General features: G+C 42.0%; 1 protein-coding gene across 1 annotated transcript in view; it reads left to right on the top strand.

Moving 5' to 3' along the window:
* Window positions 1-2,696: 2,696 nt before the first annotated feature.
* The window catches only part of esyt1a (extended synaptotagmin-like protein 1a), a 16,594-nt gene continuing 6,301 nt past the window's right edge, over window positions 2,697-12,989 (top strand). The window contains exons 1-17 of the mRNA XM_008281248.1: window positions 2,697-3,247; window positions 4,145-4,186; window positions 5,658-5,792; window positions 6,049-6,122; window positions 6,387-6,459; window positions 6,550-6,639; window positions 6,727-6,782; window positions 8,225-8,345; window positions 8,565-8,741; window positions 9,223-9,305; window positions 9,492-9,540; window positions 9,797-9,886; window positions 11,238-11,333; window positions 11,413-11,484; window positions 11,560-11,646; window positions 11,844-11,993; window positions 12,240-12,422. Coding sequence (XP_008279470.1) covers window positions 2,921-3,247; window positions 4,145-4,186; window positions 5,658-5,792; window positions 6,049-6,122; window positions 6,387-6,459; window positions 6,550-6,639; window positions 6,727-6,782; window positions 8,225-8,345; window positions 8,565-8,741; window positions 9,223-9,305; window positions 9,492-9,540; window positions 9,797-9,886; window positions 11,238-11,333; window positions 11,413-11,484; window positions 11,560-11,646; window positions 11,844-11,993; window positions 12,240-12,422 — 1,905 coding nt within the window. The 5' untranslated portion in view covers window positions 2,697-2,920. The remainder of the gene's footprint in view (window positions 3,248-4,144; window positions 4,187-5,657; window positions 5,793-6,048; window positions 6,123-6,386; window positions 6,460-6,549; window positions 6,640-6,726; window positions 6,783-8,224; window positions 8,346-8,564; window positions 8,742-9,222; window positions 9,306-9,491; window positions 9,541-9,796; window positions 9,887-11,237; window positions 11,334-11,412; window positions 11,485-11,559; window positions 11,647-11,843; window positions 11,994-12,239; window positions 12,423-12,989) is intronic.

Consider the following 12,989-nt stretch of genomic DNA (forward strand, 5'->3'; position numbering starts at 1 on the left):
ACACTTAGAGACAGACAACCAAGCACACATTCACAATTTAGAATCACCAAGCAAGTTTTTGGACTGTGTTTTGAGGAAGCCAGAGAACCCGGAGAGAACCCATGCTGCACGGGGAGAACATGCAAACTCCACGCAGAAAGATTCCAGTGCCCCCAGGAACCGAACCGGCAACCTTCTTGCTGCGAGGCAACAGTGCTACCAACTGCGCCACCCTGCACCCCGGTCATAGAACAGATGTAATCTATTACAAGGTGACAACCTGTCTGTGCTCAGTAATATCATCTCTAGCTGTAACTACCTGAATTATGTTCCTTTGTTTATTGACATCTCCTGTTGGCTTGAGTTCATGCTGGCAGAGTTTCAACAGTAGTCCTGCTCAAACAGATGACGTAACTTAAAGGGCAACTACATAAATACTGTTGACTCTCCTCATCAGTGAACGCCAAGTACAGTTTTAGAATGCTGGATATTTTCAGAGGGTAAAACTTCAGGGTAGAAATGTCTGTAACTCGTATCGACTTCAGTGTAATGAAAAAAGTCTAATTGAAGGAGCCAGTAAACATTAAAACGTATTAAAGCTGTGTCATAACTCTGAGGGAAAGGTTAGAGTTGCAAGAATTTACTGAACTGTAAAAAAACATGGGGGGAGTAGGGGCTGGAGGACAACACTTAAGTCATGGCTTTTTATTGCGCAAACAGATGTGTCTGGTTCTGGGGTTGTAAACCAGACAGTAAAACAACACTTCTGAAGGTACTGTCTTAGGCTGTGGATTTATAACAGGGATTTCACACAGGATTCTTTTTCGACAACAAAAGCAATCGATCATCCAAGAAAATACTCTGCAGCTCAATCGATAAAGAAAATGTTAGCTGCTGTCCTAAAGGTAATGACCCCAAATTTTATTCCTGCTTTTTAGATTCCTAACTTTATATAATTAGAAAGAGTCAAACTTATTCCAAACATCTTTTGAATTTGCAGTTGCGGCTAATACAGCATGCAGTAGATGATGTAGTTACATGCTTCTAAAAAAAATAAATAATAAAAATAAAGGAATGTTCAAAAATATAACATAGAATCCACGGTACTTTCATTAAAGTGTCCCATATCTGTCTTGATCAATCTACAAAGTCTGACTTAAAGGGACAAATGTAACGTTTCAGCATAAAAACACTGATCACATGAATACTGAACATTCTGTACAGTCACACAAACATGAACAGCAAAATCATTTGTTGTCTTACACTTTGTTAGTACCCTGATAAATCAAGATAAAGAACTAACTTGTCGACTCATCATGATTGAATCAAAGTTCAATCAAGAGCTTTTCTTGTTGCCTTAAAATGTAAACGTTTGCACTATTGACCAAAACCTCATGCTAAGTATTGACAAGACCAAACTGACACATGACTGACATGAGGTCTAGTTTGAACCTCAACCTTTCTTCTTTTATCTGGTTTGCATCATTTCAACATCACACATAAAGCTCATGATCCTGTGACAACACTTCTGCTTCTGGTGCAGAAGGAAAAAAAAAAGAAGCTTGTTTTTTACTGTCTTAAAAGGACACAGTCATTGCAAACAAAAAAACATTGTCCAACATCAAAGTGTACGATAAACAAAATCAACAAGACGACAGTAAATTCAAAGAAATAACACGTAAAATGTAATGTAGCATGTAAATATGCGTGTCAAAATGTGGTAGGTTATAACACCAAAGTGTAAATAGTGAGGATGGCTAGTTATAAGAACAGATGGTGAAAGATGGGATCATTTAAATGTATGCATATTCTGGGAATAACTTAAACCTAATAAACTTGATCTCTACATTTCTTATAATCTAAAACTATGCTAAAATCTCAATGCATTTGAAATCTATAAGATTTTGCTGCTTTGGGGACATGTGACTCATGTTCTTCATGCAGCATGTCTGTGTGCGTAAGTGATCATCTAACTCTTCACCCTCCGAGCAAATACAGATAACCGGCTGTAACCAGGCAACAGGGAGGCTATTTAAAGCCTGCCTGTTTCCAGAAAGGCATAAATGAAGCTATTAATGAGAACCGCAGGTAAAACCACAATGGCTGTCAAATTCTGCAAAGTGCTTTTTTTTTTTTTTCAAAATCCCTCATTTGACCTGCAGATGCGCAACTTTGGCAATTTGACGCACATCCTGATGGTGTCACGACTCTGCTGCTGCTGCTGCTGCTGCTGCTCGGACTCTGTTGTAGTAAAAAAAAAAACAAAAAAAAAAAAACGGACAGCACAGCAGCACAGGGCTGCTGCATGTGCAGGAGCAGAGCCAGTGCACCTTTCTGTCAATGAACCTGTTGGCGCTGTCAGGCTCAGTAGTAAAGCTGCTGCAGTGGAGAGGAGCGCTTGCGCGCGCAGGAGGATTTATTCCGGTTATACGAGGAAGATAACGGACTGAGCAGCTCAGCATTTGGGGCGTAGTTGTTCCTTTGGTTTACATAATGATGATGGTAGTGATGTTACCCCAAAAAACGTGTTCCCCGGGGTCCTCAGGTGGAACAGAAATGGCTTTACTTTGCATATAGACTGTAATACGCTCCGCCCGAGGCAGTGCGTGACGCTACAAGTTAATTCTAGGGTTTAGGTTTCTACTGGATTTCATGTGAAGGAGGGCTTCGAGCTGAGCCCGCCCTCTCGGGTCTTGGTCTCTGCTTGCCCTGCTCTCTGGGAGAAGCTTTACACGTAAATGAAATAGAACAGTACGGAGACCTGCGGAAGTGAGAGGGAGAAGAAAAGTCGTGATCATGATTTAACCCTTCCGTACCCCCCCGCAGTTTCTCGCCGACTTGTGCATGGTTGCTGTAACAACGCGGTGGTAAGTGTTTACAGGCGCTTGCCGAAGATTTGAAGGCTCGGTTCAAGCCAGTGAAGTCAAGCGGATCTTGTGCCATGCCAGCTGCGGCTGCAGGGTCGGGCATGAGCGGTGGCACCGCGACTGCAGCCTCGGCCTCTCCGAGCCAACCTCCTGCGGAACGCGCAGTCAGCGTGCTGTGGTCGTTTGGAAAATGCCTCGGTGCTCTGCTGCCCGTGTACCTGGCGGGGTATTATGGCTTCAGCATCAGCGTCGTGCTGTTCGGTCTGATGATCTACATGGGATGGAAGCACAGTCGACTGGAGAAAGTGATGAGGCTCAAGTCTGCCATGTACCTGCTGGAGAACGAGAAGGAGTTCACCACCGAGAAGGTTTTCAGAGCCAAGAGGGATCTACCTCCCTGGGTAAGGACTGACACATCTGCCACATCTGTCAGCTTGATCTCTGTCTGCATCTCACCTCCCTTGTAGTCACGGTTAGGTCACCTATTTGTTTAGAAGCTTAAAGTGAACACATACATGAGAACGCAGGGAGACTATTGCTTCATGGCAACCCCCATGTAATCCCTTTAGTTCACTGTTTTTTTTCCCTATATTTAGACATTCCTAATGTGCACTGCCTGGGGAATTACTCAGAACTGCAGCCACACTGAGGAATGTCAGTGAAATTAACATGTCAGATGAGATCTTTGAAGTGGAAAGCCAGAACTCAGTGATGTTAAGAATTAAGTCGACAGCAAAATGTGAGTCCACTGAAGCAAATTATTGTATCCAGCAATAGGAGAGGTTTTCTGTGAGTTTTCATCTTCCTGTTTTGCTTCAGTGGAACTGCTGTTAACCATATCTGGCTGTAAAAAAAAAAAAGAAAGGAAAAAAAAGAGAAACCGGATGACTCATAAACATCGTTCAGAGTCAGAGCAGAAGCAGTGACCAGGACCACCATATCTGGATAGAGAGCGAGGAAGAATAAACTGTGTGTGTGTTCGCAGAGATCCCGAGATCTCCTGTGTGATTTGCAGCATGTGGCATGTGGATGGTTTCCTGAAATTAGCAACCATTTTGGTCAAACTCGTCTTTAACCATAACTTCTTTAAGTGTTTTGTTCTCTGTGTGTGTATTTTAGAGGCAGAACACATTGAACTCTTCTCATGGAAGAGATAGAACTACCATATTCAAACTTTACTGACGTTTCTGCTTCTGCTTAGCCCTGGGGTCTCACAAAAAAATAGTCTTCTGAAGTGTTTGTAGTTCACTGTTAGAAGCTGCAGGTCATTTTACACTGCACTGTCATACCGTCCACAGGTCAACTTTCCAGATGTGGAAAAAGTGGAGTGGCTGAACAAGGTATGTTTTTTTTTTCTTGTGTGACTTTGCACATGTGCAGGGGTTTATTTTTTGCATGAGAAAGCCCTATTTTTATTTTTATCTTTTTAAGAATCATGTGTTTCAACATGGGGCTGCAGGGTGGTGCAGTTGGTAGCACTGTTGCCTCGCAGCAAGAAGGTCGCCGGTTCGCGCCCCGGTGGAATCTTTCTGCATGTTTGTATGTTCTCCGTGCAGCGTGGGTTCTCTCCGGGTTCTCCAGCTTCCTCCCACACAGTCCAAAAACATGTTGAGGTTAATTGGTGATTCTATTTGTGTGTGAATGTGAGTGTGCTTGGTTGTCTGTCTCTAAGTGTAGCCCTGTGATAGACTGGCGACCTGTCCAGGGTGTCCCCTGCCTTCACCCAAAGTTGGCTGGGATAGGCTCCAGCCCCCCCGCGACCCTAGTGAGGATTAAGCGGTGTATAGATAATGGATGGATGGATGTTTCAACATGCAGCGCCCTCTATGTTGATGGACTGCTCTGCTTCATTCAGCTGAACTCTTAGCAAAGCAAAGGAAGCAACGAATTATTTCAGGATAAAGTGTTCCCGACTCATTCAAGTAGCTCCAACAGTAGCTGCAACGATTCGCATTTAATATCAAGATAAAGAAGGCTCGTGTGGACTTTAAGTGACCCGGGTTCTCGTTGCAGCCTCCCCATCACAGGAGATAATCTGCTGGTGTAATTAAGAGGCAGGGAGAGTGGCTCAGATCATATCACAGCTTCTTTGTCTCTGTCAGTGCAGTAACCCCGCATCAGCACGGGGAAAGCATGGATGTGAATACTAATAATATAAAGCACCCTTCTGGAGCGAAGAAAAAAAAAATGTAATGAACTCAGTGACAGAAGCTAAAGATTGTGGGATGGAAATTTGCTGGACTCATCTTTCAACCAGCCCACGTCGTCTCCTCCTCCGGGTTTCCTGACATGTGACTCAGACAATCACTTGCAGTTGTAAATGAGCGCGCACCAGCTGCAGAATGTCCTCACCTTTCATTGTTATTTACAGCTTGTCGGGTTTGATGCAGAGCTCGTGCGAGTAATGCACATGAAACAGCACACAAGGAGTTATGCTAAATGCACGTCCATTTCTGTGACATTAATAATGTACAGGACACTTACACGCCTGTAAGCACCACCAGTTAAGAGGTCAGAGAAGTGGTAAACAGTAACTAACGGGACTCTCTTAGACTTCACACTGAAATGCTGAAGCTAACACCAGGATGAGGATGGGTGGGAGGATAACACTGTTTCGGTTTATCACATTGCAGAGCCTTCATATCTCAGTAATGATCTCCTAAGACTTCATAGGAAGTTGATGCGGTTTGAAGCTTAGAACAAACCCGTATAGGGAACACAAAATCCGCTTTCAATTAATATAGCATCTTCTTTGCTGTATTCAAATCAGGGCAAGAAAAATAATGAATGGTCGTATGTTCTGTAATGCAGATCCTGCAGCAGGCTTGGCCCTTTGTTGGCCAGTATCTGGAGAAGTTGCTGGTGGAGACCATTGCTCCTGCCATCCGTGCTTCCAGCATTCATCTGCAGACTCTCAGCTTCACCAAGGTCAACATTGGAGACAAGGTACCGGAATGGCCTGTCATAAACGCAGCAATTTAGCCACGACTGTCTAGATTACAAATGTGCCACGACCAAGAAAATCCAATCAAGCCCGGGGTGTTAATGTGGGTAATATGTATGTAAGTGCAGTAATGGAGGGGCTGAACTCACTATGCAGTTCATTACTGGTCCAAGGATGGATGAGTTCATCACAGCAAGTGAAAATACTCATGTGATCAGTTGTGTTTGCTTGGTCTAACGGCAGCTGCTGTGTTCACAGGCTGTGAAGGTGGTCGGTGTAAAGGCTCACACAGAACATGACAAGAGACAAGTTATGTTGGATTTGTACCTGAGGTATTGCATCCCAGCTTCTATTCAGTAATCATTTCATGTTGTTGCTTAATTATAAAAACAACAGTGTTGTCAGATACCTTAAATGTTCTTGAATAAGAGCACGGTGAAGTTTCCGACACAGGGGTTTGTCCTTGTCTGCAACACCACTGTTATCATCACTGTTTACGCAACATAAAAAAAGAACGACGCTCTATCATAACGTACATCAGCTGCTTCACTTGGTTAAACATTTATCTTCTATCTGTCACTACGCTTCTATTACAGCTATGCTGGCGATGTCGAGATCAATGTTGAAATCAAAAAGTACTTCTGCAAAGCTGGAGTGAAAGGAATCCAGGTACAAGAGCTGCTTTGATATTTCGACACTGTTAGATGCAGTGATGTGGCCTGAAAAACACATTTTCAACATAAGATATTCTCTCTGTAGCTTCATGGAAAGCTGCGTGTGATCCTTGAGCCTCTGATTGGAGATGTGCCACTGGTTGGAGCCATTACAATGTTCTTCATCCGCAGGCCTGTGAGTGTTTTCACTTGATTGCACCGCTTTGCTGTCTGGAGCCTTTGTTTGTTCATGTCTTTGTTTTTGCCTGTTTCACATGCGTAGAAACTGGACATCAACTGGACTGGACTCACCAACCTGCTGGACATCCCCGGATTGAAGTGAGTTTACACGACGGAGCTGTTTGTAGATCTTTGAAGCCAACTTAATCTGTTGTGTTTGTTCCCCTTTGAGTAGGAGAGCAGCTTTGAAATTAAGAAAAGTTTGATGACTGCACTTTTTTTTTTAATCTGATGCACAGTTTTCAGAGAATTTGTTATTTGTCCATCCACAGGAATCACAGAGGCTTTTCTTAAAATCACAAGTTGTTCCTAAACAAACTGAGGCAGACAGTAGAGCTTATGTGTCTTTCTGTTCACTGACAGATTTGTGTGGTTACATCCTTAAAGGATAAGGATGGTAATATTCTTCATGTTTGTTCTTGTCAACGATCTCAGTGAAAAGACAAATCCAACAATAAACAGATCATAGTAGCAAGTGTTGCCTGTGAAGACAAAGTCTCATATGTCTGTGGTCTCAGTTGTTATCCAAAAGCTATTAAAACACACGAGTTGGGTGGCATGTTTCCCTGTTACCATGAACACAAGCGCTGTAGTTTATTTTAAATCCATCCCTTGTCGGCTGCTCTGGTGCAGTAAATACTCAAGAGAGCATCAAACCTGCATTAGATAGTCCACATTTTAAAGTAGGGCACCCCAATATGCACTATTTTCAGTGACACAACTTGCTAAATATCAAATTTTGCAGCTATTTCAAAAATTGCTTAGCTTTTATAAAATGAAACCTGTTTTGCGTTTTTTTTTTTTTTTTTTCACGATTTCACACTTGAGTAGGAACAAATAAACTCAGTGCTGAGTGCCACAAACAGGTTAGAAAAGGCAGAAATGACTGCAAGATGGACTAATGCATTTTTTTGTCTTGTTCTTTTCATGGGATTTGTTTGAGACAAATATTGAACAATGCCAGCCTTGTTCTTCAAGCTGTTAGGACTAAATGTCATACCCGTGATCTTGCAATATTATGACTCATAACTTTATCTTCAGGTGTTTTTTTTCTGGGCCATTATGTAAGTTCAGAATGTGAACAATGTAGAATCAACATCATCAAGATAAACTCATGGTCTCACAAATAAAAAACACTGCCCAGCACATTCAGTGTGATTGTATGGTGGCTGATTCTACGATGCATTACAATCCTGTGTAATGCACTTAGGTGAAAATACAATTAAAGCATTGTCAGAGGAGTAAATTTGTTGCTGATACATCAGCGTTACATATACAACCTTAGTATTCCCTTTGGCAATACTACCAATGACAGTTTGTCATTATTTTTTAATTGTATTCCTCCTTTAGATGACATTTGCCGGCATAATTTTTCAGAGAACTATCCTCATCTGTAGCCAGTGGAGGCCTCCTGTTGGTGCTGTTGCTGCATTTCATGATATTTATACATGAAATATGTTTGACATTAGTATATAGCCTGTGTGTGTCTGTACTGTCTCCTCCCTGTGCGTCCCCAACATCACCCTTGCATTCATTTGCAGTGCCATGTCGGACACTATGATAATGGATGCAATAGCCTCCTTCCTGGTGCTCCCCAACCGCCTCACTGTTCCCCTGGTGGCCGACCTGCACGTTGCGCAGCTCCGCTCCCCTCTCCCAAGGGTAACTGTCTCGAATAATGAATGGCCTGGAGACCCACTGGAGCCACATAGACAGAAACGTATTCCGCTCAGCATCACAGTTGCGAGCAAACACATAGCCTTAAGGTCAAACAGCAAATCACACTGTGAATGAAAAACATGGACACATTTTGTGAAGGTGCTGGCTGACTAACAATTTGATGATGTGTGTGCGTACATGTTTCCTGCATGCGCACGCTAGGGAGTTGTGCGTATTCACCTGCTGGAGGCCGAGGACCTGACCGCCAAGGACACGGTCATCAAGGGCCTAATCGATGGGAAGTCAGACCCGTACGCTGTGCTGCGCGTAGGAACCCAGATCTTCACCTCTCATCACGTGGACAGCAACCTGAACCCACAGTGGAGGGAGATGTACGAGGTGAGGGGGCCGAGAGTGATGAAAATGCACCGAACCGAAAAAAAAAGAAACACGAGATATATGACTTTGCCTTGATTATTCCAAGTGCTGCACCTCCTACCAGTTTGTGTGACAGAAGTTATAGTCTGTGGTGTCCTTGCTCCGTAGCCATTGCAGTAAGTCTTTGATAGTTCCCGCTTCAGAGATAAACATTTTTTTGTGGAGATTTGATCTACTTCTGTGGTAACAGGAAGCGGCTGTTTCCGAGATAAGCAGGTCTTACGAAAGCTGCTTGCTCAGAAACACATCTGTCTTTTCTTTAACCACAAATAGATTTTAAATAACCTACAGCTCCTACTTAGCTCAGTAGTTACAAGTTCTTGCCATTGTGACCATGTTTGCATGCCCTTGTGTTATTATGTCATTTGTGGCTGTATCTATATTTGTGTATTTGTTGTGTGTTTTGCGTATTTGTCCATTTATGTGTGTGTATGTGTGTCAGGTGATTGTCCATGAAGTACCTGGTCAGGAGTTGGAAGTGGAAGTGTTTGACAAAGACCCAGACCAGGATGACTTCCTGGGGAGGTAGCTTATTCATTCCCATTCATTTACTCTGTCTCTATGTGCTTCCATTGCCATTGCCATAACTTCTCCGTAAGCTTTTTGCCACACTGGGCATTGATTCTGTTGAAATTTGAACACCTTGGTGCTTTTTTTATTTACAGATTTATTGATTCTCTGTACGTGTCTTTCTGTCTGTCTGTCTTTCAGGGTCAAGGTGGATCTTGATATTGTAAAGAAGGCCAGAGTTGTGGATGATGTGAGTAGTGATGCTTGCAAGGTTTTTGACTCTTTTTTTTTTCTTGCAGGTCACAAATAATACAGCTATTTCATGGCTCTAAAACACTAAAAAACAAATAAGACTGCAGTGTTCCTGTTAGCATGTGACTCAGGGTGCACCATGTGCCTGCTCGTGACCTGCTCTCATCTCTCCATCTTCAGTCCTATCCAGGCTGAAGAAATTAACCAAATGAGAGAAATGTGTGTTTTAATGAGCCCTCTGTTTTTGCACCCAGTGGTTCAATCTGAGGGACGTCCCATCTGGCAGCGTTCACCTCCGGCTGGAGTGGCTCTCACTGCTGTCCTCTGCCGACAGACTGAGCGAGGTGAGGCTGCAGCAGTCAGCGGAATGGCTTCGAGTAGTGATGTGAACCCCATGAATAATACATCGATCATTTTCAGAGCTTTATTTTTACACGGTGGTGGATCGATGGAATTTCTGCCAGTATTTAATAGCGTGGCAATATAAAAGGAGAGGAAACAGCGTGAGAGAGAGCGTCAAACTGGTAACTTTTAGGTTATGTAGTCCATGCCCTAAACCATACAACCACTAACTAGGACGCCCTGTGGCCTGGTATGTATTAATAAGCCAACAGAAAAAAAAAACATTACAAAAAACTAAACCTCATCTGCTGCGGTTCTTCATTTCTCCCACCACAACAGATTTCGGTCAAATCTCAGTTCTTTGTTTGGCCTTTATTAAACCAGGAAGGCTAAAGGTAGGCAGTAGTCAACAGAAGATACAGATTGACAACATTAAACCGACAACACAGAAATTGCAAAATCATAATTTGCCATCCAGAATCACTAGAAGTACATTCTGAAGGCCAGTGGTGGAAGAAGATTTTTTACACAGGTGAAAGTAGCGGTACCATCATACAGAAATACTTAGTTGAAAGTAAAACTCTTACCTTTAAACTTTTACTTAAAAGTATTGCCGTTAAAATATCCTCTATATATTTTGCCAAAAGTTAAACGTGTGCATTATGCTGAATGTTGTCTTATTAGATTAGGATTAGTCATGTGTTCATCACTTGGATGTTGCAGCTGGTAAAGGTGGAGCTAATATTAATTACTTTATATGCTGCTGGGTAGCTCAGCTTAGACTAATACATCATAATTTAACAGGTTATATTCATATATTTTGTATGAATAAAGCAAAATTTGCAAAGTAGCTAGTAACTAAAGCTATCAAATATTTGTAGTGGAGTCAAAAGTACAAGATTTGCCTCATAGACGTAGTGGAGTAGAAGTGTAAATAATCCAAAAATGATATTCAAGTAAAGTATTAGTACCTTAAGATTATACTCAAGTACTTATGTAAGTTTCTTGAGTTAATTTCAACCACTGACAAAGACTTCTACATGATTTAATTCATCACGTTTGGTTTAAGTTATGCTATCTGCTGATGTGTATTGTTGTGTGTGAGCTTGTGTTTTTGGTATCAGCAATGGTTTTTACACTTTTTGATGTATGTTTCCTGAACTTTATGTTTAAATATGTGTGTGCTGTTAGTTTTTCCTGCCTGCCAGATAAGTTTCCCCACAGGGATAATAAACTCGTTATCCACGTATTATCTGGTATCACAATAGTACCATTATCTGTGGCCGCTGGTAGGACATTGGATGTTCAGGATCATGTTCCTCACATGTTGCCCTGTTTGTTGTTATATTTCAGGTGATTCAAAAGAACCAGAACTTGACCAGCAAGACAGCCGAACCTCCATCCGCCGCCATCCTCGCCGTTTATCTCGACCAGGCTCATGAGCTGCCTGTAAGATCGTCACTATTTAATTCATGCAGTGTGCATTAAATTTTCATATGTCGCTCACGTCGATGTGTTTATATTTCAGATGAGAAAAGGTAACAAGGACCCAAGTCCCATGGTGCAGATTTCCATTCAGGATTCAACTAAAGAGAGCAAAGTAAGAATTTAGCTCTTCGTTAAATCATTTCCACAAACTCTGAGCATAATAAATGTCTTCTCCTGTTTTCTTTAGACTTGCTATGGGACCAACAGCCCTGTGTGGGAGGATGCTTTCACCTTCTTCATTCAGGATCCTCGTAAACAAGATATCGACATCCAGGTAAGTCTTCAGTAGCAGCTGAACTCATCAATTAGGCTGGCTGCATAGATTTATTCCCGAGGTTTCAAGGTGATTAGTACACTAACACCTTATTGATTTTACATCTGTTTTTAATCTATGGACTTCACTCTCTTCTTTTCACTCGGATGTCTGCCTCTCTTGCTGTTTCTTCTGCTGACTCTCCGTCTTTGAACCAGGTGAAGGACGATGACCGCGCTCTGTCCCTCGGCAGTCTGACCATCCCTCTGACCCGTCTTCTGGGGACCCCCGACCTCACCATGGACCAGTGGTTCCATCTGGAGAATTCGGGTTCAGCCAGCCGCATCTACGTCAAAGTTGTGCTTCGGGTTGGTATTTCACACGTACACTTTGCACACATGTATGTTGTGTAGTGTGCTGCAGGAAAACTGTGAAGCAAGAACTTTTAATTTACCTTGAGTGTCTGTTGCCCAAACAATGTAATATATTGGAGAGGCTTTAAGCACTGCAGCGCATTTCCCAACAAACGTACGTTAATGCAACACGAGAAATAACATTATTTAGCAATTTGATGCTTGGCAGTTGCTCTGATAACCGCACTTGTTTCCTGTTAGGTTTTGTGGCTAAGTGACGACACCACTCCAACAACTCCATCTCCTCGTCCTTCGGCCTCTGGGTCCGGGATGGGCCACGGGGTAATCCCGTCAGAACTGAACCCAATGGGGCCCGGTGGCTTGGCTAAGCCTCCATCAACACGACCACAGCACACCACACCTGATCCAGAGTTTGCAACAGAGGTAAGAATGAGTTAAATGTGAAATTCAATGGAAAATTTCATGTTTAATTTACAGATTTGTTTTTTTCTGTATTTATGTAATACACAAAAATATCAGTGAAATTACAAAACAGCAGGCTGAGTTGAAATGTCAGGTGTAAAATAACAAATACGTGTAAATATTAATCACCATAAAATCTGTTTTTGTAAAGGAATAAGTTCACATTCGCAAAGTTATTATTATTCAAACAAAGAAACGGTTGCCCATGAAGTTGGAATAAAATATTTTTTTTACTTCTTCTTATGAAATGATTGTGACAATGGGATTTATTCTTGATCGATAAAGTGTATGTCTTCTCAAAACTTTATTGATTTCACAATATACATACAATACATATCACAGTAAAAATTTAACCACAATTAACTTTTGCAAACTGTGTATTCAGGCTTAAACTAAATTGGGGCATTGAACAATACGCTTAATGGTTTTGTTTCAATTTTTTATCCTTGGTCAATTTAACAGGAGATTTCATGCATAAGAATGTCCAATATTACTCTTTCTATCTATCTATCTATCTATCTATCTATC

Source organism: Stegastes partitus, unplaced genomic scaffold (assembly GCF_000690725.1).
Source record: "Stegastes partitus isolate 25-593 unplaced genomic scaffold, Stegastes_partitus-1.0.2 Scaffold227, whole genome shotgun sequence".
Taxonomy (NCBI): Eukaryota; Metazoa; Chordata; class Actinopteri; family Pomacentridae; genus Stegastes; species Stegastes partitus.